This window comes from Hemiscyllium ocellatum, chromosome 42, assembly GCF_020745735.1.
Source record: "Hemiscyllium ocellatum isolate sHemOce1 chromosome 42, sHemOce1.pat.X.cur, whole genome shotgun sequence".
NCBI classification, from domain to species: domain Eukaryota; kingdom Metazoa; phylum Chordata; class Chondrichthyes; order Orectolobiformes; family Hemiscylliidae; genus Hemiscyllium; species Hemiscyllium ocellatum.
In genome coordinates, this window is record NC_083442.1 from 11,694,406 (window position 1) to 11,721,398 (window position 26,993).

Genomic DNA, 26,993 nt, shown 5'->3' on the forward strand with positions numbered 1-26,993 from the left:
TGAATGAAACTTATGTATCCCAGAATGCTGTGGGAAGTAAAGGAGGAAATTTAAGGGCACCTTGCAGAAATATGTGCATAATCCATTGCCATGGGTGAGATGTCTGATGACCAGTGGTTGGCTAATGTGTCTTTGTTTAAGATGGATAGTAAGGAGAAAACATACAACTATAGATCTATGAGTTGGACTTCAGTTATAGGCAGGTTGTTGGAGATGATTCTAAAATATAGCATTTATGGACATTTAGAGAGGCAAAATTGATTAGAGATAGTCAGCATTATTTTGTGTGAGGAAAATCGTGTCTCTTAAACTTGATTGACTTTTTTTGGAAGTTACCAAAAAGATTGAGCGCAGAGCAATAAACATTGTTTACCTGGACTTTAGTAAAGTTTTTGACAAGGTTCCACATAGTAGACTAAGTTAGGTGAAATGAAATTCAGGACGAGCTTGCCAATTGGATACAATAATTAGCTGAATGGCAGGAGACAAACAATGGTGGTAGGAGGTTGCTTTTTGGATTGGAAGCCTGTCACCAGAGGTGTTGCACTAGGATTGATTCTCAGTCATCTTTTGTTTGTCATTTATGTAAATGATTTGAATGAGAATATAAAAGGCATAGTTAGTAAATTTGCAGACAACACCAAATTGGTGGCCTAGTAGATAGCGAAGAAGGTTTTTCTAAGGTTACAAAGGGATCTTGATCAAATGGACCAATGGGCTGAAAAAGTGGCAGATGGAACACAATTAGGATAAATGTGAGGTATTGCATTTTACTACAACAGACAGGGGCATGATTTGTACAATAATTGGTCGGGCTTTGGGTAGTGGTGCAAAACAGAGGGACCTAAAGGTTCAGGTACATAATTCTTTGAAGTTTGTGTTAAACATAGACAAGGTGGTTAAAAAGACTTTTTATAAAGGCTTGCCTTCATTGCTCAGCCCTGAGTTTAGAAAGTGGAAAGTCATGTTGAAGTTGTGCAGGACATTAGTGAGATCTCTTAGTTTTGGTTACCCTGTTATACCATGAATATTATTAAGATAGAGAAGGTTCAGAAGATATTTATCAGGATATTGCTGGGTTTCAATTTTAAGAAAGACTGGGACTTTTTCACATCGGAGTGTAGGAGCTTCACAGGTGACCTTACAGAAATTTATAAAATCATGAGAGGTGTAGATAGGGTTTATGGTAGGTTTCTTTTCCCTAGGATAGAAGATTTCAAGACCAGGATTGTAAATTCAGGTGAGAGGAGCGGTTTTTAAAAAATCATAAGGGGTGTTTAACTTCCTGAGGAAGTGGTGAATGCAGGCACGGTTGCGACGTTTAAAAGACACTTAGATGAGTACATGAATAGGAAAGATTTGGATGGATCTGGGCCTGGAGCAGGCAGGAAGGACTAGTTTATCTCAAGATTATGCTCCATGTGGACTGGTTGGACCGAAGGGTCTGTTTCTGTGCTGGCTGACTGTCGAGAGCTGCCGGTCAAAGGGAGTGTTAAATTGCTATGGCGTTGCCCGGCTTCAAATCGTCACGCTGTCTGGGGCAACAGGCGGTGTCAAAGGGACAACATCGGATCCGGCTCGTGAATACCATCTCTCTCCAAGCGCAGTCAATGTCGAGACGCTGCGAAAAACGATTTATGTTTTAAGTTTCCTCCACTACCCTCAGATCCGACGCTGCGGTGTGGAAATCCCTCTGGAACCTTCTACGGCCGGCCACTGACATCGACAGCTGAGCGCCTCGTGCCGCGGAGCAGCAGTTAGTCGTTGGTGCTCTCGCGAGAGCAGCGCGTGCTGTCGCCGGGGAGGGGGCGGTGCACGGCGGGTGACGGTTGGAGGGAAGGAGCGAACAGTGAGCGGCTGCGGCGTGAGCTGTTACACAGCCCAGTCTCGCACGGCACCAACTACACGCAGGCGAGTGGCTGCGGCAAGCTCGGGGGCCAAGACTTATATCTATATATTTATATAAGAGAAAAAATATACATTAGTTTTTTAAATATAAAAGTCCACTCGGTATGTCTTTCCCCCCTCTCTGCTGTTCAACTGGATCTCAACTAAAAGTCTGAACTTGGATTTCTTTTTTACCTTCATCTCCAACGCTCCTCAGTTTTCTTTTTTCTTTTGAAGAGATTTAATTTTTTTTGGCTTGCCTCTCGAAATTGAGAGGTGCCACTGCAATTGTGTTCTGTGTTTGCACCCCCCACCTCCCCCTGCCACCAACTTCTCTATCTCCTGTCTGCCTTGGAGCACCGAGTATTTGGCTGAGACGGGAGGGAGTCCAGCCCCGGCTACACTATGTGGATACGGTGGCTGCTGAAACTTTCCGTGGGATTTACAACTTTCTTATCTGTTGCGGTGCAGACAGGCGTAGGTGCGGCGCAGCAGAATCCCAATGCTGATAAATATAATAACAACAGCAACCAGAAGACTGCAAATAGGTTAAGACGACGAGGCGGATCAAGCCAGGACGTACTGAAAGGGTAAATGTTACCGTTACTCATGGGATTTATTTTATCTGCGAATATATCATTTTATTTTGCACAATCTAGTCTGTCCACACCTTGCAAAAAAAATCTAAAGTCAATGATTCAACTTAAGCTAATGGCGAGATGGTTATTCTGTTTAACCAAGCCTCGGATTTCTGCAGTTAAATGTAAATCGGACGTCAAGGCAGACTTTTTAATTAAAAACACGATTTTTATTTTAAAAAGGCGGACTTGGCGAGTATGTTACATTAATATTTTTCTGTTTGGAAATCCGTGTAATGCTTTGCTGGAAGTGGTTATTGCCAATGGGCTTTTTTTTCGCCAAAGTAAATACTTTTTTGTAAATACTGAATTTTAGTTCACGATTGCATTTCCACCTCAGTATATGTAGGCTTCTCTGTTCGTCCCCTCCCGAAGCAGTTCTCAAATTCCTGGATGTGAAGTTTGCAGGGACGTGTAGGTACAGACAGAAAAGAGCCCCCCGTCTGTACCTCTGATTTCTCTGAAAAATATTAACCCTTTAGCAGATGCTGTGAATTACTGATAGCATTGCGCTCCTTTCCATCTGGAACTTGTTTGCATTTTTGAATGTACAATTCGGTGTCCCAGAGTGCTGAAGTTCGATATTCGAAGCAAGACGTGAAACTTTTGTTTTTTCTAATGTTTAAAGATGATTTTGCTGAACTTCCCTCCTACTCTTCCTCGTTCCAGGGACGAGACGGGTCGGAATCGAACTGTTCTCACAGCTTTTTTTAAACTGGCAAAGTTATCGGCTATTTTGTTGGAAACATTGCTGTTTCTAACCACAGCATTAACATATATATTAAAGTGCCAAGATGAGATTTGGGGGGTGGGGGTGTTTGAATCTTAGCTGATTATTCTGATGACTGTAATTTTTAAAGGGATACAGGGAATATGCAAGTGCTTTTATTCGCTGCGTCCGAAATGTCTTGCACCTCAGTTTTACGAGTGCAGTTAGTAGATGAAATGAGACCAGACTCTGCGATTACCCAACTTAGTTCCATTTTCGGGCCAGGTATTGAAATGAAAACAAGCGCAATTGGAAACCTAACGAGGCAGGAATAGACAGAGAATTTGAGATAAATGAATAATGGTTACCTAAATATCACTTTACGATCAGGGAATCGAAAGGAAACCCCTTGTTGGAGCACAACAGCCTCTGGTAATATTTCCCGTTTTTCGTACAATTTTTGATCGCGTATGAGGACTTTTTTTTAGAACTTTCCTGGGAGGGAAATGTGATGTCGTTTTTGCCAAGGCTTTCAACTTCTCTCCGGATTGAAACGGCAACTGGGTTGCAAGTTCTTCTCAAAATACAGATCCCTACTTTATAGCGCAAAATTTGCGAGTTGTAATGTATCCGCTACTAAATCTTTTAAAGGTTTGAAACTCTCACTGTATTTGGAGAAAACAGGAGGGAAACGTGCCGCCTTTAATTCTCCATTCAATGTGATTTTTTTTCATAAGGAATGTAGTGTAGAGCTATGGGATGGATTTTAAATTGAGAGCTCTTTCGATGAAATGGCAATGGTCAAATAGTGTGTTTTCAGCAATTCTATAATTCTAAATACTCTTTGGAATCCACATTACAGGAGGTATGTAATATCACTGGAGAGGGCACAGAGGGGAGTTACCAAGTTGCTTGGCTGGAGAGTTTATGAACAGAGATTGGACAGACTGGTAGTAGTTTCCCTTGGAGTAGAGGCAATTGATATGTTTAAAACTAAGAGTGTAGATAGGGTAGACAGGGAAAAAAAAACTTTTCCCCATGACTGAGGGATCAGTGACCAGGGTTAAGGTTTGGAGGAAACACCTTACGCCCAGAGAGTGGTGGATATCTAGAACTCATTGCCTGTGAGGGTGGTTGAGGTAAAACCCCTCAAATGTGTCAGAAATACTTTTAGATTTGCACTTATGATGCTAAAACATACAAAGCTAACTGCTTGAAAATAGAATTAGAGTAGTTAGTTGGTTGATTTTGATCATTGCAAATGTGGGTGGCTGAAGGACCTTTGTGTCAAAGATCTGTTTCGATAAAAGCTTGCCTTCAAGGATAAATGCAAGTCTTCGGTCCATTTTTATCAACAATTTGGATAGGTTAATGAGGTACGGTTAGCAAGTTTGTGGATAACACCAAAATTGGTGATTATAGTGGACAGGATCACCATAAGGTCACCATCAGCCTCTGATGCTCCGGGGGAAAAAAATCCCAGCATATCCAGTCTCTCTTTCTAATTTAAACCCTCCAGTCCCAGTAACATCCTTGTAATTTTTTTTCTGCACCCTTTCTAATTTAACAACATTCTTCCTAAAGCAGGGTGACCAGAATGAGGTACCAATAAATCTTGGTTAGATGGCCCAAAGGGCTGAGAAGTGGCAATATGGAGCTTAATTTCGATAAATGTAAGCTGGGTTGCGTTGTGATAAGGCAGACCAGAATAGGACTTGGACAGTTGCACTTGGTAGGCCCCTTGGGAATGTTATAGAACAGATCTAGGGGTGAAGGTTCATAGTACCTTGAAGGTGGTGTCACAGGTAGATAGGGTGGTGATTATGTTTGGTGCACTTTCATTCATTGGTCAGTGCATTGAATATAGGAGCTAGAACCTCATGCTGGGGCCGTACAGGACATTGGTGAGGCCACTTTTGGAATGCTGTACACAATTCTGGTCAACCTCTTGTAGGAAGAATGTTAAATTAAAAAAGGTGCTGAAAAAGTTTACAAGGATGTTGCTGGGACTGGAGGGTTTAAGTTGTAAAGAGAGGCTGGATAGACTGGATCCTTTTCCTTGGAAAGTCAGAGGCTGATAGGTGACACTTTTTTTGACATTTATAAAATCGTTAGGGACATAGACAAGGTGAGTAGGCAAGGCCTTTTCCCAAGGATAGGAGAGTCCAGAATGAGATGGCATAGGTTTAATGTGAGCTGGGAAAGATTTAGAAAGGACCTGAGGAGCAAGTTTTTCCACAGAGGGTGGTGTGTGTATGGAATGGGCTGCCAGAAGTAGTGGAGGTGGGTACATTTACAACATTTTGAGACATCTGGCAGGTACATGAATATGACAGGTTTAAAAGGATATGTCCCAAATGCAGGCAAATGGATCTAATTAAATTTGGAATACCTGGTCAGTATAAATAAGTTGGACTGAAGGGTCTGTTTCTGTGCTGTATGACTTTGACTCTAATATGATTAGATGAGATTAGACTCAGTGTGGAAACAGGCCCTTCGGCCCAACAAGTCCACACCGACCCGCCGAAGCGCAACCCATCCATACCCCTACATTTACCTCTACCTAACACTACGGGCAATTTAACATGGCCAATTCACCTGACCCGCACATCTTTGGACTGTGGGAGGAAACCGGAGGAAACCCACGCAGACACGGGGAGACCGTGCAAACTCCACACAGTCAGTCGCCTGAGTCGGGAAATGAACCCGGGTCTCGGGCGTTGTGAGGCAGCAGTGCTAACCACTGTGCCACCATGCCAGTTCACTTCACAACCAACTAATTACTTTCTGGAGCAACAGTCTTTGACGTATGTGCAAGTGTAGCAGGCAGTATTTGTTAAGGTTTTAACATTCAGAAAGTGAAACATGACTGGGATAATGTTGGTGAGGGCACTATGTTAAGCATCCTCTACAAATACATCCACATGATTGGGTGGCATTGGAACAACCAGTACTGCCTGACCCTTTGAGTGGAATATGCCTTCACCGTCACCATGAGAAAGAGTTCTCCCTACAGATCCAAACTGGCAAAAAAAGGAGGAATTTTTCACTCTGAGCTGGACCTATGACTTCCCAAATGCACAATCTGATGGCACAGCTGACTGCTATTTAAACTTAGTATTATGCTGTGCTTTTCATGGTATCAAATTACTTTTGAAGTGAGTTCACTATTGTCAGAAAAATGGCCACCAAGTTGTGCACAGCAAACAGCCACCATCTAAAATGGTATGAACCAGATTATCTGTTTTTGTAGTGTTGATTAAGGATTTGATATTAGTCAGGACTTTGGGATAACTCCCCTACTTTTGAAATAGTGTCATGGGTTCTTTTTTTTATTGTCCCTCTGCATAGGCAAATGGGCCATGGGCAGGGCAGCATGGTGGCTCAGTGGTTAGCACAGTTGCCTCACAGTGCCAGGGACCCAGGTTCAATTCCACTCTCGGGCAACTCTGTGTTTGTACGTTTTCCCCATATCTATGTGGACTTCCTCTGGTGCTGCGGTTTCCTGCCACAGTACAAAGATGTGCAGGTTAGGTGGATTGGTAAATATGGGGTTACAGGAGAAGGTGGCGGGGGTGGTGCGTGGGATTATTAGTGGGATGCTGTTTGGAGGATTGGTGTGGACTTGATGGGCCGAATAGCCTGCTTCCATGCTGTAGGGTTTCTGTGTTTTTTTTTGGAAAAATACCCCACTTAAAAGATGGCATTGCTGACAATATGTACTTCCTCAGTTCTGCACCAGAATGCCAGAATTAATTTTTGTGCTCAAGTCTTGGGATGGGCCTTGAACCCAGGACATTAGGACTTGAGCAAGTGTGCTTTCAACTGAGCTATGACTGATGCACAAATGTTTTGAAAATAAACCCTTAAATGTTCAATGTATTTGAGGAACATAACTTTATTTTTAAATCCGTTTGGTTTCTCACTGCAATATTAATAGTGCAGTCATTAGTAATAGCTATAAATTTGCAGACTGTCCAAATTGCAAACTTTAAAAATATTCTCCCTCCATTAAAAATAATCAAAGGAAATCAGTTAATGTCCAGTCTGAAGTCAGTCCTAATATTTGAGTCTAGGTATCTTCCAGATATTTTTAATCAAGCTGTCTAGACATTTTATTACGCACCTCAGGAGCACATAGCACTTGAACTCAGATCTTCTGGCTCACAGGTATGGGTGCTACCATTGCACCACAACTGGGAATCTTTCACTTTTTGTTTCATTTATCTATTTAGTACAACTCTCACATGACATTCCTTGCTATTAGATCCTGCCTAAAAACAATAACAGATACAATTATGTTTTTCATCTTGAGATTATTGAATATTGCACCTTCCACATAATTTATTAGAATAATCTCACTGGTTTTGAAGTTAAAAATCACACAACACCAGATTATAGTCCAACAAGTTTAATTGGAAGAACTAGCTTTCAGAGCACTGCTCCTTCATCAGGTGGTTGTGGAGTACATAATGTAATGCTTCCAATTAAACCTGTTGGACTATAATCTGGTATTGTGATTTTTAACTTTGTACACCCCAGTCCAACACCAGCATCTCCAACTCACTGGTTATGTGACTATTAATTAGTCTTAATGAAAAAGGCAAATTTTTAGGACTTGTGCTTTTGCTCTGAAATTCATTTCGATAGTGGTTATCCGTCTGTATTCAGCTTTCTTTTGGGAAACTCTTTATTTACATTATACAGTTTTCCTTTAATCCTCCAAGAAGTTTTAAGCCAACAGCACTGCCTAGCATACTATTTAAGAGTCTGGTCAGAAATAGAAATTTACAGTTGAGTTGGATTTTGTAGTTTCCTTCATGTTTTGAAGTTTAGGGGGTGCGTTAATTTTCCTGAAACAGTTGTACTTTATATTAATCTATGTATGTACATAGATAAATGCAGTGACCTCTGGATGATCCATTTATCCATGCCATTGGAACTTAATTAGATTAGATTACTTACAGTGTGGAAACAGGCCCTTCAGCCCAACAAGTCCACACCGACGCGCAACCCAACTATACCCATACATTTACCCCTTACCTAACAGCTACAGGCAATTTAGCATGGCTAATTCACCTGACCCGCACATCTTTGGACTGTGGGAGGAAACCGGAGCACCTGGAGGAAACCCACGCAGACACAGGGAGAACGTGCAAACTCCACACAGACAGTCGCCTGAGTCGGGAATTGAACCCGGGTCTCAGGCGCTGTGAGTCAGCAGTGCTAACCACTGTGCCACCGTGCCGTGTGAACATGTTCTGTGATTTGTAAAGGATATACCATCAGATAGAAAGTGGGCCATTGTGAATATAGTGTTATTCATGTAATAAACAATTTCCAGATATTTTCCAAGATATTCTTGTGAAAACCTAGTTTTCATATAGAAGTGGCATTGCTTGAATTAGCTTTAAAAATATATGCAGGTATTTCTTTACAATGCTATGTTTGCATTCTTGTACAACCAAGCATTATAGGAAAATTTTGTTTTAGAAATAGTGCTTGAAGTGTTGGTGATGTAATCCCATTACAGCTAACACATGTTTTAAAAATTCGTGCTTTAAAAACAGTGCCCCCCCAACCCCAATTCATCAATCACGTTACAGCGAAATTAGTGTTAACAAAATGCGCGTTTTAGGCAATATGAACAACAACATTCACAAACGGCTATTTTATATTGCCCTGCATTGTGTTCCAACTTGCTCACAAATCAACTTGTGAACAGACTTCAGAATGGAACCCATTCGTAACATGGGGACTGCGTAAAGAAATGTGCAAAATACTGTATCCAGTTGCAAAATGCGAGTTGCATTAGAGTGGCACCACTTCCGTTTTGACTATGCCTAGACGTGTTAATATAAACATAAAGATGAAGCATTTATCTTGTTAAAACATGGAGCATTTTTATCTCAATAAATTTAATTGAATCCTCCTTTTTAGGCCAAATGTTTGTGGGTCACGGTTCCATTCATACTGCTGCCCGGGTTGGAAAACGTTACCTGGTGGAAACCAATGCATTGTCCGTAAGTGAAAGAAATGGGAATTGGGGTGGCAGATGTGAAGTAATGCTGGAAGTCAAACAAGTTAATAAAGATGGGAGTGTTAAAGGAGAAGGAAATATTGTAAAGCTATTCATTTCTATATTTGTCTTGTGTTATTTAAGAATGCATTGAGATTAAATACACCTTTTCCCTCATTTCAGCAATTTGCAGGAACTCATGTGGTGATGGCTTTTGTTCACGACCAAACATATGCACATGCCCAAATGGTCAGATAGCGCCAACATGTGGTTCAAAATCAGGTGAGTGAAATTGATTTTTTTTAATGAGGTGATTTATTTATTAGAGTTTATTTTGAGAATGTAATTAGAATGGTTGAAGAGAAACTTATAGATGTAGTATCCTTGAATTTTGAGAAGGTAATTGAGATGCTACATTTAGATTAATATGCAATCTAAGGGGTCATTGACCTGGGGGTGATAGGGAGCATCAATAGAAGACTCTTTTAATAGAAAAGAAGCAAAGGTTATGATGTATAAGCTTACAGGTTATAATTACTGATGTGACTGTAGAATCTGTTCTAGGGGGTCAACTATTTCTGATTAGTGATTAGATAAAGAGACAATGTTTCCAGGTTTGCTGACCATATCAAGATAACTGGAATATAAATTAAGAATACCTGGAGGTGTAGACCAGCTAAATGAGTGGGCAACTAGAATGGCAAGGGTATAGGAACCCAAACAGGGAGAACGGCAACAAGAATAGAAACAAGAGAAAGAAGAGGCTAACCAGGAAGACAGTAAAGCAAAATTGGCAGGAGTTTGTGGGTATAATTGAGGACACTATACAGAGGTTCATCCCCAAGAAAAGAAAGATTATCTGGGGAGGGATTAGACAACCATGGCTGACAAAGGAAGTCAGGAAATGTATTAAAGAAAAAGAGAGATCCTATAAAGTGGCTAAGAACAGTGGGAAATCAGAAGATTGGGAAGGATACAAAAACAAACAGAGGATAACAAAGAGTGTAATAAGAAATGAGAGGATCAAATATGAAGGTAGGCTAGCCAGTAATATTAGAAATGATAGTAAAAGTTTCTTTCAGTACATAAGGAACAAACGACAGGCAAAAGTAGACACTGGGCCACTTCAAACTGATGCAGGAAGCCTAGTGATGGGAGATAAGGAAATAGCAGGAGAACTTAACAAGTACTTTGCGTCAGTTTTCACAGTGGAAGATATGAGTAATATCCCAAAAATTAAAGGGAGTCACGGGGCTGAGTTGAGTATGGTTGCCGTTACGAAAGAGATAGTGCTAGAAAAGTTTAAAAAGTCTTAAAATTGATAATTCTCCTGGCCCGATGGGATACACCCTAGAGTTCTGAGAGAGGTGGCTGAGGAAATAGCGGAGGCATTGGTTGAGATCTTTCAAGAGTCACTGGAGTCAGGAAAGGTCCTGGATGATTGGAAAATGGCTGTTGTAACCCCCTTGTTCAAGAAAGGATCAAGACAAAAGATGGAAAATTATAGGCCAATTAGCTTAACCTCGGTTGTTGGTAAAATTCTAGAATCCATCATTAAGGATGAGGTTTCTAAATTCTTGGAAGAGCAGAGTCTGATTAGAACAAGTCAACATGGATTTAGTAAGGGGAGGTCATGCCTGACAAACCTGTTGGAATTCTTTAAAGAGGTGACAAGTAGGTTAGACCAGGGAAACCCAGTGGATGTAGTCTATCTAGACTTTCAAAAGGCCTTTGATAAGGTGCCACACGGGAGGCTGCTGAGCAAGGTGAGGGCCCATGGTGTTCGAGGTGAGCTGCTGGGATGGATTGAGGATTGGCTGTCTAACAGAGTTGGGATAAAAGGTTCTTTTTCAGAATGGCAGTGACAAGCGGTGTCCCGCAGGGTTCAGTGTTGGGGCCACAGCTATTCGCATTATATATAAATGATTTGGATGAGGGGACTGGGGGCATTCTAGTGAAGTTTGCAGATGATACAAAGTTAGGTGGACAGGCAGGTAGTACTGAGGAAGTGGGGAGGCTATAGAAGGATCTAGACAGTTTGGGAGAGTGGTCTAGGAAATGGCTGATGGAATTTAACGTGAGCAAGTGCGAGGTCTTGCACTTTGGCAAAAAGAGTAAAAGCATAGACTACTTTCTAAATGGTGAGAAAATTAGTAAAGACAAAGTACAAAGGGATCTGGGAGTCCTAGTCGAGGATTCTCTAAAGGTAAACATGCAGGTTGAGTCCGTGATTAAGAAAGCGAATGCAATGTTGTCTCTTATCTCAAGAGGGTTGGAATATAAAAGCAGAGATGTGCTACTGAGACTTTATAAAGCTCTGGTTAGGCCCCATTTAGAGTACTGTGTCCAGTTTTGGTCCCCACACTTCAGGAAGGACATACTGGCACTGGAACGTGTCCAGCGGCGATTCACACGGATGATCCCTGGAATGATTGGTCTAACATATGAGGAACGGCTGAGGATCCTGGGATTGTATTCATTGGAGTTTAGAAGATTAAGGGGAGACTTAATAGAGATGTACAAGATAATACATGGCTTGGAAAGGGTGGACACTAGGAAATTGTTTCCATTAGGCGAGGAGACTAGGACCCATGGACACAGCCTTAGAATTAGAGGGGGTCAATTCAGAACAGAAATACGGAGACATTTCTTCAGCTAGAGAGTGGTGGGCCTGTGGAATTCATTGCCACGGAGTGCAGTGGAGGCCGGGACGCTAAATGTCTTCAAGGCCGAGATTGATAGATTCTTGTTGTCTCAAGGAATTAAGGGCTACGGGGAGAACGCTGGTAAGTGGAGTTGAAATGCCCATCAGCCATGATTGAATGGCGGAATGGACTCGATGGGCTGAATGGCCTTACTTTCACCCCTTGGTCTTATGGTCTTATGGTCTAAGAAGAAGCAAAAATGAAAAGATAGCGACAAATAGAGCCAGAGAGTGAAGTAAAATTGAGGAACAAGGTTAAAAAGACAAGTCTAAAGGCATTGTGTTAATATGCAGAACATTCACAATATGAACAACAACATTCACAAACAGCTATTTTATATTGCCCTGCATTGTGTTCAAGCTTGTGCATAAATTAACTTGTGAACAGACTTCAGAATGGAACCCATTCGCAACATGGGGACTGCATAAAGAAATGTGCAAAATACTGTATCCAGTTGCATTATGGAGACATTTGTAAGGTGACCAAGAATGGCAATTGAACATCCAGCTGTATTCAGTACTTAGGATGTGCAAGTAGGGAAAGGAGGTAAAGCATCATCATTTGCAAAGGAATGAAAAATCAGTGTAATCGTTGGAAATGGTATTGGCTTGGAAAACTGTGGAATTTGTGTGGTGTTAGGAAAAGCCAGGGAGCAGGAACATTTAGGGATTGTCTGTCGGCCCCCAAATTGTGGTGAAGTAAGGAAAGACGTTATGCAGGAAATTAGAGACATGGACAATAAAGGTACAATTTGTAATGAAGGGTGACTTTAATCTTGTAGATTGGACACCAAACAAGCAATAATACTGTGAAATATGATTTCTTAGAATATATACAAGTTCAGATTTTAGACCAATATGATGAACCAACTTGAGAGCAGGCTATCCTATACTGGGTATTGTACAATGAGAGGTTAAATTAACAATCTAGATGTTGCAGAGTCTGTTGAGAAAGAGCAACCGTAAAATGATTCAATTGATCATTAAAGTGAATGTGAATTGGAAACTAGGGTCCTGAACATAACTAAAAGGAACTACAAATGTATGAGACATGAATTGGCAATGATGGATTAGGGAACCTTACTAAAAGTGTTGGCTGAGAACATGCAATGGCTAATGTTTAAAGAACCTTGCATGACTTGCAAAAATAAGTAGGATAAGTGGTTCAACCGTAGCCTACAAAAGAAATCAGGATAGTATTAAATCAAGATGAGACTTCTAAAATTGCCAGAAAAGCAACAAGTCTGAGGGCAGTTTAGAATTTTGCATAGGACAAAATTTGATCAGAAGGGATGAAATAGAGTACGAGAATAAATGTGCAGGAAATATATTACTCCTTTAAATATGGGTGTAGGCTTGCTCGCTGAGCTAGAAGGTTCATTTCTAGGCATTTTGTAACTCTACTAGGTAACAAATTCAATGGGTCTCAGGTGAAGCACTATTGATAGGTCCTGCTTTCTTTGTTTGGGTTTCTTTGGGTTGGTGATGTCATTTCCTCTGGTGAAGTCCTTGCATACGGATGAGGAAGGACACCATTTCAAATCAGACAACACATCCATCCTAGGACAAGCCAAACAAAGACACACGTGAGAATTCCTAGAAGCATGACATGGCACTCCAACTGGAACTCTTATCAACAAACGCATTGAGTTAGATCCCATCTACTACCACTAATCCAAAGAAACCCAAACCTATAAACAAAAAGCAGGACTTATCAGCAGTGCTTTGCCTGAGGCCCACTGAAAATGTTACCTAGTAGGGTGATGAAACATCTGGAAATGAACCTTCCAGTTCAGTGAGCAAACCTATATCCAGAACCTCAACCTGAGCTACAAATCTTCTCAAAGCTCAATCCTTTAAATACGTAAAGAGAAAAGACTACTGGAAATGTAGGTCCCTTACAATCAGAATTGGTGAAAATAAAGAAGAATTGCACTCATATAGTGGTTCTGTTTTGATGAAAGAGAATGCAAATAATTTCTCAAATGTTTGGGATAAAGGGTCTAGTGAGGGAGGAGTTGAGGGGAGGGAGTAAAATAATATTCAGTTTAAAAGTTTAAAAAAAAATGAATGATGTGGAATGTTGACAAATTACGAAGGTCTGATAATCTGCATCCCAGTGTGCTTAAGGAAGTGACCTTGGATGCATTGATGGTCATATTCCAAAACTCTGAACCAGTTTGTACAGATTGGATGGCTACAAATGTAACTGCACTTTCTTTTGATTGAAAAAGAGAGAGAAAAACATGATTGCAGATCAGTTAGCCCAACACCAGTCATGGAGAAAGTACTAGAGTATAATGTAAAATACGTCATGACAGCATTTAGAAAGCATTATTTTGGTTAGGTAAAGTCAGTTTGCCTTTATGAAAGGGAAGAGACAAAAGAAAACCTGTACATGCTGGGATCCAAAGCAGACAGGCAGGAAGCTGGAAAAACATAGCAAGCCAGGCAGCATCAGGAGATGCAGAAGTCGACATTTCGGGTGTAACCCTTCAACACTGGGGATGGGTATGGGGTGAACTGCAGATAAAGGCGATGGGCAGGGTGGTGAAGTGGGTCTAGGCGAAGATAGGTAGAGGGTACAACCTGCTTGGTCAATGGGAGGAATGAATCCGGCTGGTGGTAGGGAGCAGTGGAAGGGATTTGGGGGTTGGGGAGGGAGGTTATTTGAAATTGGAGAACTCGACGTTGAGTCTTTTGGGCTCTATGGTGCCCAGGCAGAAGATAAGGTGTTGTTCCTCCAATAGATGCTGTGGTTTGTTGTGGCAATGGTGGAGGCCAAGGGTGGTAGCCTCTTCCCATTGATGACTTCCTGATGCTGCCTGACTTGCTGTGTTCTTCCAGCCTCTTGCTTGTCTACTTTATGAAAGGGAAGCCATGCTTAATTAGTCGACTTTAGTACTTCGAGAATGTAATTTGCAAATAGGTAAGGGAGAAACAATGAATATGGTGTAAGATTTTTAATAGACTTCACAGGAGGATAGGAAGCCGCTTTGGGCGTGATCTAGACAAGTTGTGTTTGGGCACACAGATACAGTATAACATGGTTAAAGTTTATACACTTCATTGAGGAAAATTAAAAGGCAGCATATGACTTAAATGGTAATATATTAGATGTCTTTGTTAAACCAGTCAATAAAAGTAGAAGGTAGGTGCAGCAAACAATTAGGAAGACATTACAAGACAGTTTATATTCTTTTTATTTTGTCAGGGGATCTGAATGTTATGAGTGAGGCTAGCATTGATTGCCCATCCCTAATTATACTTTACCTGAGTGGCTTATTGCGCCATTTCAGAGACTAGCTGAAAGTCAGCCACATTGCTGTAGATCCAGAGTCGCTTGTAGATCAGACCAAGTAAAGACAGCAAATTTCCTTTGTTAAAGGGTATTAGTGAATCAGATGGAGGTTTTCACAGCAAGTTTCAGTAGTTACATGGTTATTGAAAAACCAGCTTTTAAGTCCATATTTTTATTCAATTTTTTTCATTTGCCATGGTGAGTTTCAAAGCTCCATCACAATGTTTGGTCTGTCGGCATCTGTGTAGAGAAAGTTAATGTTTCAAGTCCAGTAGAACGTTGGCATGTAGTATTGAGAGAGGATTAGCCATGATCATATTGAATGAGGGAGCAGACTCATAGGGCCAAATGACTGACTTATGCTCCTGGTTTCTTTGTTAACAAGGTGATAGATATAATATAACATGGAGAAGTGTGAGGTAACTTCTTTTATTGAAAATGTAAAAGAATTTTTAATGATCTGTGAAACTTGTAAATGTTGATATTTAGTGGGTCTTGGGTATATTGTAGTTGGAACATAATTACCTTGCAGGTAAAGTGTGCAATTAGGAAGAATGTTATTGCTAGACGATGGAGAATAAATAAGGAAGCCTTGTTATAATTGTTTGTTGAAACTACATTTGGAGTATTGTCCCAATTTGGTTGCTAAACCAAAGGAAGGATATGCTTATCTTGGAGCCTGTCTGATGAAAGCCAATTCAATTTATTTCTGAGATGAGATGGTTATCCTATGATTGGCTAAGTAAGTTGCGATTCTAATTTCTGGAGTTTAGGAAAATTAGAGGTGACCTTATTGAAATGTACAAAATTCTGAAGAGGCTTATCATGGTAGATAATCAGATTGTTTCCCTGTCTGGAGAATCTAGCATGTGGGAAGGCAATCTTAAAGGATCCCTTTAGCAATAAACAAAAAATCCTTCAGTCAGATTATGAATCTTGGAGGTTCTGTTTCAAAGGTTTGTGGATTCTCAATTGTTGAATTTTTTTTATTATTTGGATAGTAAGTCCAGAATTTGTTGTCCTCAAGGTGGTGAACCACTGAGATACAGACTTCTGATGTCTCGAGGGAACATCAGATCTGGATGTAGCAGTAAAGTGAAGCTAAGGCAAAAGATCAGATATGATTATACTGCATGGCAGAGCACATTCAAGGAGCAGTATAGTTGTCATTTCATTTTTCTTAATGTTGTTTTCTATCAAGCTCTTGCTTTTGTGAATTATTTCTTGTTTTCTACAATCTTTTGTGCATTAGCCTAAAAGTTAAGCTAATTAATACTTAAAGGATGCCACTTGAGTCCTTTTCCTTCTAATTCCCTCTAATTTCATGGGGAAGTGCTCGATTTTTGACTTGCTTCCTTTTGGCTTATGGTGAGATCCAGATGATGTGTAATTCTGGGCTGAATTCACTGTGAAGATGTACACTGACATACCATTTGTACTGTGTGACCATATGACTTCCCGGTGCTTTACATCCCTTCATGTTTTAGTCACAATCACTATTTGTTGAGTTCTTTTTACTTGGATGAAATACTATCCTATTAGCTCAGTATAAGATTTATACTGAATAACATATAGTTGTTGACAACACTTTTTGAAGACTTGGAGCCATTTTACTATTTTGAAAGATGCTATACAAATGAACATTGATGATACGCTTCTCCTTTTGAAGTGACATGGAGTAACTTCCAGCTCCTAATAAGCATTTGGATGTGAAAGAAAAATACATCTTTAGACTATAATAGTATTATATTTTGACTGAACTGCTTTGTTTAGTCAGCTTAAGCTGTGAGTCTTGTAGTCATAAGTGTAGGAAAATTTAATAATAGAAGAAACTTAAATCATTTGGAATAAAATTAGAGTTAACAGTGCACGTAGAAATGAATGGGTATGATTTATTGCTGATTACTGAGACATGGTTGCAGGAAGCACAAGTTTGGAAATAGGCAATAGACAAAAGGTGCATGAGTATGCCATTCTGCCCTTCGAGCCTGCACCACCATTCATTATGATCATGGCTGATCACCCTTAATCAGCATCCTGTTCCTGCCTTATCTCCATAACCCTTGATTCCACTATCCTTGAAAGCTGTATCCAACTCTTTCTTAAATAAATCCAGAGACTGGGCCTCCACTGCCTTCTGGGGCAGAGCATTTCACACAGCCACCACTCTCTGGGTGAAGAAGTTTCTCCTCAGCTCTGTCCTAAATGGTCTACCCCTTATATTTAAGCTGTGACCCCTGGTTCGGTACTCAACCATCAGCGGAAACATGTTTCCTGCCTCCAGAGTGTCCAATCCTTTAATAATCTTATACGTCTCAATCAGATCCCCCTCTGTCTTCTAAATTCAAGGGTATACAAGCCCAGTCGCTTCAGTCTTTCAGCGTAAGGTAATCCCGCCATTCCAGGAATTGACCTCGTGAACCTACACTGCACTCCCTCAATAGCCAGAATGTCTTTCCTCAAATTTGGAGACCAGAACTGCACACAATATTCGAGGTGCGGTCTCACCAGGGCCGTGTACAGCTGCAGAAGAACCTCTTTGCTTCTATAATCAATCTATTATAGCATGCTATTAGCCTTCTTCACTACCTGCTGTACCTGCATGCTTGCCTTCATTGATTGGTGTACAAGAACACCCAGATCTCTTTGTACTGCCCCTTTACCTAAATTGATTCCATTTAGGTAGTAGTCTGCCTTCCTGTTTTTGCCACTAAAGTGGATAACCATACATTTATCCACATTAAACTGCATCTGCCATGCATCTGACCACTCACCTAACCTGTCCAGGTCACCCTGTAATCTCCTAACATCCTCCTCACATTTCACCCTGCTACCTAGCTTTGTACCATCAACATTAGTAAATTTGCTATTACTAATACCATCTTCTATATCATTTAATATATATTGTAAAAAGCTGTGGTCCCAGTACTGATCCCTGCCGTACCCCAATGGTCACCGCCTGCTATTCCAAAAGGGAGCTGTTTATTGCTACTCTTTGTTCCCTATCAGCCAACTAATTTTCAATCCAAGTCTGTACTTTGCTCCCAATACCTTGCGCCCTAAGTTGCTCACTAACCTTCTATGTGGGACTTATCAAAGGCTTTCTGAAAGTCCAGGTACACTACATCCACTGGACCTCCCTTGTCCATCTTCAGAGTTACATCCTCAGAAAATTCCAGAAGGTTAGTTAAGCATGATTTCTCATTCATAAATCCATGCTGACTCTGACCTATCCTGTTATTGCTATCCAGATATGTCGTAATTTCATCTTTTATAATAGACTCCAGCATCTTTCCCACTGAGGTCAAACTAACTGGTCTATAATTTCCTGCTTTCTCTCTCGCTCCTTTCTTAAAAACTAGTACAACATTAGCCACCCTCCAAACTGCAGGAACTGATCCCGAATCTATCGAACTCTGGAAAATAATCACCAATGCATCCATGATTTCTCGAGCCACCTCCTTCAGTACCCTGGGATGTAGACCATCAGGCCCTGGGGACTTATCAGCCTTCAGACCCAACTGTCTCTCCAACACCAATTCCTGGCAAATATAAATTCCCTCCAGTTCAGGTCCTTCAGCCACTGTTACCACAGGGAGATTGCTTGTGTCTTCCCCAGTGAACACAGATCTGAAGTACCAACTCAACTCTTCTGTCATTTCTTTGTTCTCCATGATGTATTCCCCTGTTTCTGCCTTCAAGGGCCCAATTTTAGTCTTAACCATTTTTTTCCCTTTCTCATACCTAAAAAAGCTTTTACTATCCTCCTTTTATATTTTTGGCCAGTTTACCTTCGTATCTCATTTTTTCTCTGCATATTTCCTTCTTGGTAATCCTCTGTTGTTCTTTAAAAGCTTCCCAGTCCTCCGTTTTCCCACTCATCTTTGCTATGTTATACTTTTTCTCTTTTGACTTTATATGTTTCTTAACTTCCCTTGTCAGCCACAGCCAACCCTGCCTCCTCATAGGATCTTTCTTCCTTTTTGGAATGAACTGATCCTGCATCTTCTGCATTATACTCAGAAATATCTGCCATTGTTCCTCCACTGTCATCTCTGCTAAGGTATTGCATCATTGAACTTTGGCCAGCTCCTCCCTCATAGCTCCATAGTTCCCTTTATTCAACTGAAATATTGTCACTACTGATTGTACCCTCTCCCTTTCAAATTGCAGATTGAAGCTTATTGTATTATGGTCACTACCTCCTATGGCTCCTTCATTTCGAGGTCCCTGATCAATTCTGGTTCGTTGCACAATACCAGATCCAGAATTGCCTTCTCCCTAGTAGGCTCCAGCACTAGCTGTTCTAAGAATCCATCTCGGAGACACTCCACAAAGTCTCTTTCTTGAGGTCCAATACCATTCTGATTCTCCCAGTCTACCTGCATGTTGAAATCCCCCATAACAACTGTAGTAACATCTTTGCGACAGGCCAATTTCAGCTCCTTATTCAACTTACACCCTACATCCATACTACTGTTTGGGGGCCTGTAGATAACTCCCATGAGGGTCTTTCTACCCTTAGAATTTCTCAGCTCTATCCATGCTGACTCTATATCCCCTGGTTCTCGATCCCCCTGCGCAAGGGACTGAATATCATCCCTTACAGGGCCATCCCACCCCCTTTGCCCGTCAGTCTGTCCTTACGATAGCATGTATAGCCTTGAATATTCACTTCCTGGCCCTGTCCACTTGAAGCCATGTCTCAGTTATCCCCACAATATCGTAGCTGCCAATTTCCAAAAGAGCCTCCAGCTCATCCAAGGATACTCTGTGTTTCAGAAGGATAGGAAAAGGAGATGGTGCAGCTTTGTTAGTAAAGGCAGCGATCGTTGTTGTAATGAGAAATGATACATGTGCTGGAGACCAAGCCTGGATAGAAATAGCAAGGGAAGGAAATCATTAATGAGAATAATCTATAGGTCCCCAAATGATAGTTCTGCAGTGGGGCACAGTATAAGCCAGGAAATGCTGCAAACTAAGAAATATTTGACAGTCATGATTTTATCATGCAAAAAGACTGCAATAATCAAACTGGTAAGGGTAACCTTGATGGAGAGTCCATTGAATGCATGAGAGTTGTTCCTTGAAGCATTCTGGAGTCCCATACTGATGACCTGGAGCTAAACAGAAGTAATTACATAAGTATGGGAAAGATTAAGCCATAGTGGACTTGACAGGAAGACTAAAAGGTTGGAAGTTGATGTGCACTGCTAGCTATTTGAGGAGATATTTAATTCTTCTCAACTAAATTATATTCCAAAGGAAGGTAGATTGCAAGAGGGGGATAAAACATCCATGGCTAAGCAAGGAAGTGAAGGATGTAAAGACAGAAACTAAGACGTACCACATTGCAAAGGTCAGTGGTAGGCTGGAAGATTGAAAAATCTTTAAAGATCACCAAATATTTACTTAAAAATAATAAAAGTAGCAAAGATAAATTATGAAAGAAAACTAGTGCAAAAAGAAAACCAGGGGATGGCAAAAACTTCTAAGACTATAAAAGGGATGTAAGTAGTGAAAGTGAATGTGGCCCGTTGGGGGGTGATACTGGAGAGATAACGGTGGGGAACACAGAAGTAGCAGAAGGACTAAAACAATATTTTGCTTTAGTTTTTATTGTGCAGGACAATTGTACCATCCCACTAGTAACAGGTAATGCAGAAGTTATAGAAAGAGAGTACTATGGACCAGACCAAAAACACTCAACATCAAAGCTAGCCTAGACTCTATCTTTTATTTTATTTAAAGACCATTGTAAGGTACTGTGTTCCAGATGTGATTCAATTGGTCGAACTACTAAGCTTAAGCAAAATATTTTCTTACACCACAATTAAAATACAAACAAGGGAATTGGTGTAACTTTAAACATTTATCAAGATAATATATTATTTAACTGTTAATCAATGTTCTAATATAGTAGCATCCCGTAAAGGCAAATTCAGCAAAACAGTATTTTCTCTCTCTTGCTTTCTCCTTCAGTCTAGGAGAAGGAAGACTGACACAAGGAATCTAGCAGCAGAGTGAGAGAAAGAGCTGTTTATAGCACCTTCAACTCCAAAACCCCAAGTTCAACAAATGAAAGCTAAACCAAAATGCTGGGTCCATGTGAGCCTGACTCCACACACCCATGCTGCTTTTGTCTTCATTTTTTTTTATAATCCCAAATCTACTTACTCAACTTTTCATGGAGCAGACATCTTGGTACCTGGTTTGCAAAACCTTTCCAAGAGAAACAGGACAGAACAAATTCCTCTTTAGAGGCACATTTTGTCACCGGAGGAACTTGGTAATCATCAGCAAGGGAAAAAGTACTGTGAACTTGGGGCTGAAGACACAATTCTCCAGGCCCCATTGGGGAAATTGTTAGAATCCAATATTAAATAGGAATAACAGGACATTTGAAGAGTTTAAACACAATCTATCAGACTCAGCATAGTTTTACGAACGGTAAATCATTTGATTAATTTGTTTTGCTTAGACTTGCTGTTAGAGGTTTAGATGGAGCATAATTTGTAAGGAGCATCCAGGAGAGTTTTATAGTGCAGTGTTTAAGTCGTCCAACTTGGGAAGGGGCCATACTGGACCTATTGTTGGGGAATGAGCCTGGCCAGTGATTGACGTTTCAGTAAGGGATTACTTCGGGAATAGTGATCATAATTCCATAAATTTTAGAATACTTGTGGATAAGGGTGAGAATGGTCCTAAAGGAAGAGTGCTAAGCTGGGGTGAAGGCCAACTGTACCAAAAGTCAGCAGGAACTAGGGAATATGGACTGAGAGCAAGTGTTTGAAGGTAGTTCCACATTTGGTATGTGGGAGGCTTTTAAAGAGAGGTTGGTTAGGACTACAGGACAGACATGTCCCTGTGAAAATGAGGGATAAAAATGGCAAGATTAGGGAACCATGGATGACAGGTGAAAATGTGAGACTAGCTAAGGAAAAAGGAAATATACATAAGGCCAAGGGGACTGAAAACAGACCAAGCTTTGGAAGAATGTTGGGAAAGTACGACCAATCTGAAACGAGGAATTAAGAGGGCTAAAAGAAGTCATGAAATATCTTTAGCAAACTGGGTTAAGGAAAATCCCAAAGCCCCTTATTCATATATAAGGAGCCCCAGCTATGCCTGTCTCTTTGGCTACATGGAATAGTCGATCTTCCGTAATTACACCGGTACCACTCCCCACCTCTTCCTCTGCTACATTGATGACTGCATTGGCGCCACCTCATGCTCCCGCGAGGAGTTTGAGCAATTCATCAACTTCACCAGCACATTCCACCCTGACCTTAATTTTACCTGGACCATCTCTGACACCTTCCTCCCCTTCCTGGACCTCTCCATCTCCATTAATGACGATCGACTTGACACTGACATTTTTTACAAACTCACCGACTCCCACAGCTACCTGGATTACACCTCTTCCTACCCTACCTCTTGCAAAAATGCCATCCCATATTCCCAATTCCTCCGCCGTATCTGCTCCCAGTTCTACCACAGAACACACCAGATGGCCTCCTTCTTTAGAGACCACAGTTTCCCTTCCCACGTGGTTAAAGATGCCCTCCAATGCATCTCCTCCACATCCCGCACCTCTGCCCTCAGACCCCACCCCTCCAACCGTAACAAGGACAGAACGCCCCTGGTGCTCACCTTCCACCCTACTAAACTTCGCAAAAACCAAATCATCCGCCAACATTTCCATCACCTCCAAAAAGACCCCACCACCAGGGATATATTTCCCTCCCCACCCCTTTCCGCCTTCTGCAAAGACCGTTCCCTCCGTGACTACCTGGTCAGGTCCCACCCCCCCCTACAACCCACCCTCCCATCCTGGCACCTACCCCTGCCACCGCAGGAACTGCAAAACCTGCGCCCACACCTCCTCCCTCACCTCCATCCAAGGCCCTAAAGGAGCCTTCCACATCCATCAATGTTTTACCTGCACATCCACTAATATCATTTTTTGCATCCATTGCTCCCAATGCGGTCTCCTCTACATTGGGGAGACTGGAGGCCTCCTAGCAGAGCACTTTAGTGAACACCTCCGGGACACCCGAACCAATCAACCACACCGCCCTGTGGTCCAACATTTCAACTCCCCCTTCCTCTCTGCCGAGGACGTGGAGGTCCTGGGCCTCCTTCACCGCCGCTCCCTCACCACCAGACGCCTGGAGGAAGAACGCCACATCTTCCACTTCGGAACACTTCAACCCCAGGGCATCAATGTGGACTTTAACAGTTTCCTCATTTCCCCTTCCCCCACCTCACCCTAGTTCCGAACTTACAACTCAGCACTGTCCCCATGACTTGTCCTACCTGCCTATCTTCTTTTCCACCTATCCACTCCACCCTCCTCCCTGACCTATCACCTTCATCCCCTTCTCCACTCACCTATTGTACTCCATGCTACTTTCTCCCCACCCCTACCCTCCTCTAGCTTCTCTCTCCACACTTCAGGCTCTCTGTCTTTATTCCTGACGAAGGGTTTTTGCCCGAAACGTCGATTTTGCTGCTCCTCGAATACTGTCTGAACTGCTGTGCTCTTCCAGCACCACTAATCCAAAAAAAAACAGTAGTACACTGCTACCTCAGAGTGCCTGGTACCTGGATTCAACTCCAGCCTCAGGCAACTGTATATGGAGTTCACACATCTCCCCATGTCTATGGGTGTTTTCTCTGGGTGCTCTGCTCTCCTCCCACAGTCCAAAGATGTGCATGTTAGGTGGATTGGCCATGCCAAGTTTCCCATCGTGTTCAATGGTGTGTAGTTTAGGTGGATTCGCATGGGAAATGTGGGGTTACAGGGATTGGGTGGGTCTGGTTCCACAGTGTATGAAATCATTGATTCTTTGAAGACTAACAAGCAAGTAGATATTGGGGTTCCAGTAGATGTAGTATATCTGGATTTCCAGAACACATTGGTTATGTGCCATACCAGGTAGATCATGTGAGGTTGAGGTAATTTATTAGCTAGGCTGGAGGATTGGCTAACCAACAAATCAGAGTTTTGGGACATAGAGCCCTTTTCCTAATTGGCAAGATGTAACTTGCGGGGCACCTGAGGGTTTGTTGCTTGGTGCCCCAACAGCTTACAATCTATATTAATGATTTTAATGCAGAGATAGAAGCTACCCCAGTCAGATTTGCAGATGACTCGTAAAATAAATGGGAAAGTAAATTGTAACAATCGTAAATGGATAGGCTAGGCAAATGAGCCAAAATTTGGCAGTGGGGTTTAACTTTTTGTAGGTGTGAGATTATTGATATTTGTCAGATGAGTAAAATGGTAATTATTATCTAAATGGAGAGAAACTTCATAATGCTTTGGTGCAGAGGGTTCTGGGTATCATGCATCACTGGAAATAAGTATGCAGGTCATAAGGAAGGCAAATAAATTTTGGCATTTATTACTGGAGGAATAGAGTGTAAAACTAGGGAGTGTAGTACGGCTGCAACTGTACAAGGCATTCGTAAGACCACACCTGGAATATTGCATAAAGTTTTGGTAGTCTTTGAAGGAGGATGTAGTTGTATTTGAAGGCAGTTTAGAGGTCATTTACTTGATTGCAAAGATGAGTGATTTGTCTTTGAGTTTGAGTAGGTTAGGCCTATATTTTGGAGTTTAGAAGAATAAATGGAGATTAATTGAGCTAGATCAGCTCACGATGATTGACTGTGCAGATGCAGAAATAATGTTTGTGGGGCAGACTAGAGTGAGCTCACAGTTTTTGGATAAGAATGAGCAAATTTAATTTAAATATGAGAAACTGCTTCCCATTGTGAATCTGTTTAATCACTGCCTCAGCATGTGGTGAATGCTAAAGGATTATTTAAATTTTGAGAAGTTGGTCAGATTATTAAATAGTAATGAATTGAAGATGGGCAGGAATGTGAATTTTAAACAGTTGAGATCAGCCAAGACTGTTTTGAATGGCAGAGCAGACTTAAGGGTTGAATTGCCTACCCTTGCTCCTAGTTCTTCTGTTGTGTTCTAATTTGATAAGGCTGTGGTGCATGAAGAAGCATGTGGGATTCTTGGAGGACTGGAGGTGTGGTGCACATGTGACACTAAAGGTTGGCCACCTAAAAGATGTGTTCTGCATATTTTTGTTAGTAATCTGGATTCTCCTTAATAGTTATGAAGTTTTTTTTATATAAATAGTGATTGCTGAGAATTACCAGAATCTGTCTTTCCCCATATCTATTTCTGGCTATGTTAATATATAGAACATAGCACAGTACAGGCCCTTCGGCCCTCAATGTTGTCCTGACCTTTTATCTTACTCCTAAAATCAAACTACCTTACATTTTACAATCATCCATGTGCCTAATCAAGAGTTTGCTTAAATGTCCCGAGTGTATCTGAGTCTACTACCACTGCTGGCAGTCCATTCCACGTACCCACCACTGAGTAAAGAACCTCCCTCTGACATCATCCCTAAATCTTCCTCCAATCACCTTAAAATTATGCCCCCTCATAATAGCCCTTTCTGACCTGGGAAAAAGGTCTGTCCATCCACTCTATCTATGTCTCTCATCATCATGTACACCTCTATCAATGTCATTTCTCATCCTCCTTTGCTTCAATGAGAAAAACACTGGCCACCTCAACCTTTCTTCATAAGACATGCCCTCCATTCCAGGCAGTGTGCTGGTAGATCTCCTCTGCACCCTCTCTATAGGAAAGATGTGGAAGCTTTAATGAGGCAACCAGAATTGAACACAATATTCCAAGTGTGGTCTAACCAGGGCTTTATAGAGTTGCGGCATAACCTTGTGGCTCTTAAACTCAAGCCCCTGCTAATGAAAGCCAGCACACCATGTTCCTCCTTAACATTCCTATCAATTTAGGTGACAACCTCGAGTGATCTATGGACGTGGACCCCAGGATCCCTCTGTTCCTCCACACTGCCAAGAATCCTGCCTTTAACCCTGTATTCTGCATTCAAATTCAACCTTCCAAAATTAATCATTTCACACTTTTCCAGGTTGAACTCCATCTGCCACTTTTCAGCTCAGTTCTGCATCTTGTCAATGTCCTGTTGCAACCTACAACAACCCTCCACACTATCCACAACTCCTCCAACTTTCATGTCATTGGTAAACTTACTAACCCATCCTTCCATTTCCTCATTTAAGTCATTTATAAAAATCACAAAGAGCTGAGCTCTCAGAACAGGTTTCTATGGAACACTGAATACTTACCATCAACTGCCGCATCCTCTTCAATGGGCCAGCCAATTCTAAATCCAGACATCAAATTTCTTTGTATCCTATAGCTCTTTACTTTTTGAATGAGCCTATCCTGGGGAACCTTATCAAACATCTATTACACCAAGGCGTAAAGTCCACGTACACCACATCTACTGCTCTACCTTCATCAATGCATTTTTTCACATCCTCAACGAATTCAGTGAGGCTTGTGATGCATGACTGCCCCTCTCAAAAACCATGCTGACGATCTCTGATCAAGCTATGCTTTACCAAATATATGGTAATTGAGAATTTGTAGTCATTACCTAGAATCACCTAAAACTACCAGGCTTGCAAAGGTGTGAAGAGTGTCAGGAGAGGAATGGCATGCAAGGTTGTTGGCCTGCGATGCAAGTGGATGGGTGAAATGATGGAATTGGATGCATGCGACCAGATGGCAAGGAAAATTAATAGATATAGCTTATTCTTCAGAAGCATTCTGTTGCATTGAAATTATCATTTACTATTCTTGAGTGAAA

The 26,993-nt window shown here is 41.4% G+C and overlaps 1 protein-coding gene across 2 annotated transcripts in view; it reads left to right on the plus strand.

The window, feature by feature from the left end:
• The first annotated feature begins 1,901 nt into the window (after positions 1–1,901).
• The window catches only part of LOC132834735 (fibrillin-1-like), a 589,699-nt gene continuing 564,607 nt past the window's right edge, over positions 1,902–26,993 (plus strand). For both annotated transcript variants that reach the window (XM_060853700.1, XM_060853701.1), the window contains exons 1-3: positions 1,902–2,477; positions 9,175–9,257; positions 9,437–9,535. In XM_060853700.1, coding sequence (XP_060709683.1) covers positions 2,293–2,477; positions 9,175–9,257; positions 9,437–9,535 — 367 coding nt within the window. In that variant the 5' untranslated portion in view covers positions 1,902–2,292. The remainder of the gene's footprint in view (positions 2,478–9,174; positions 9,258–9,436; positions 9,536–26,993) is intronic.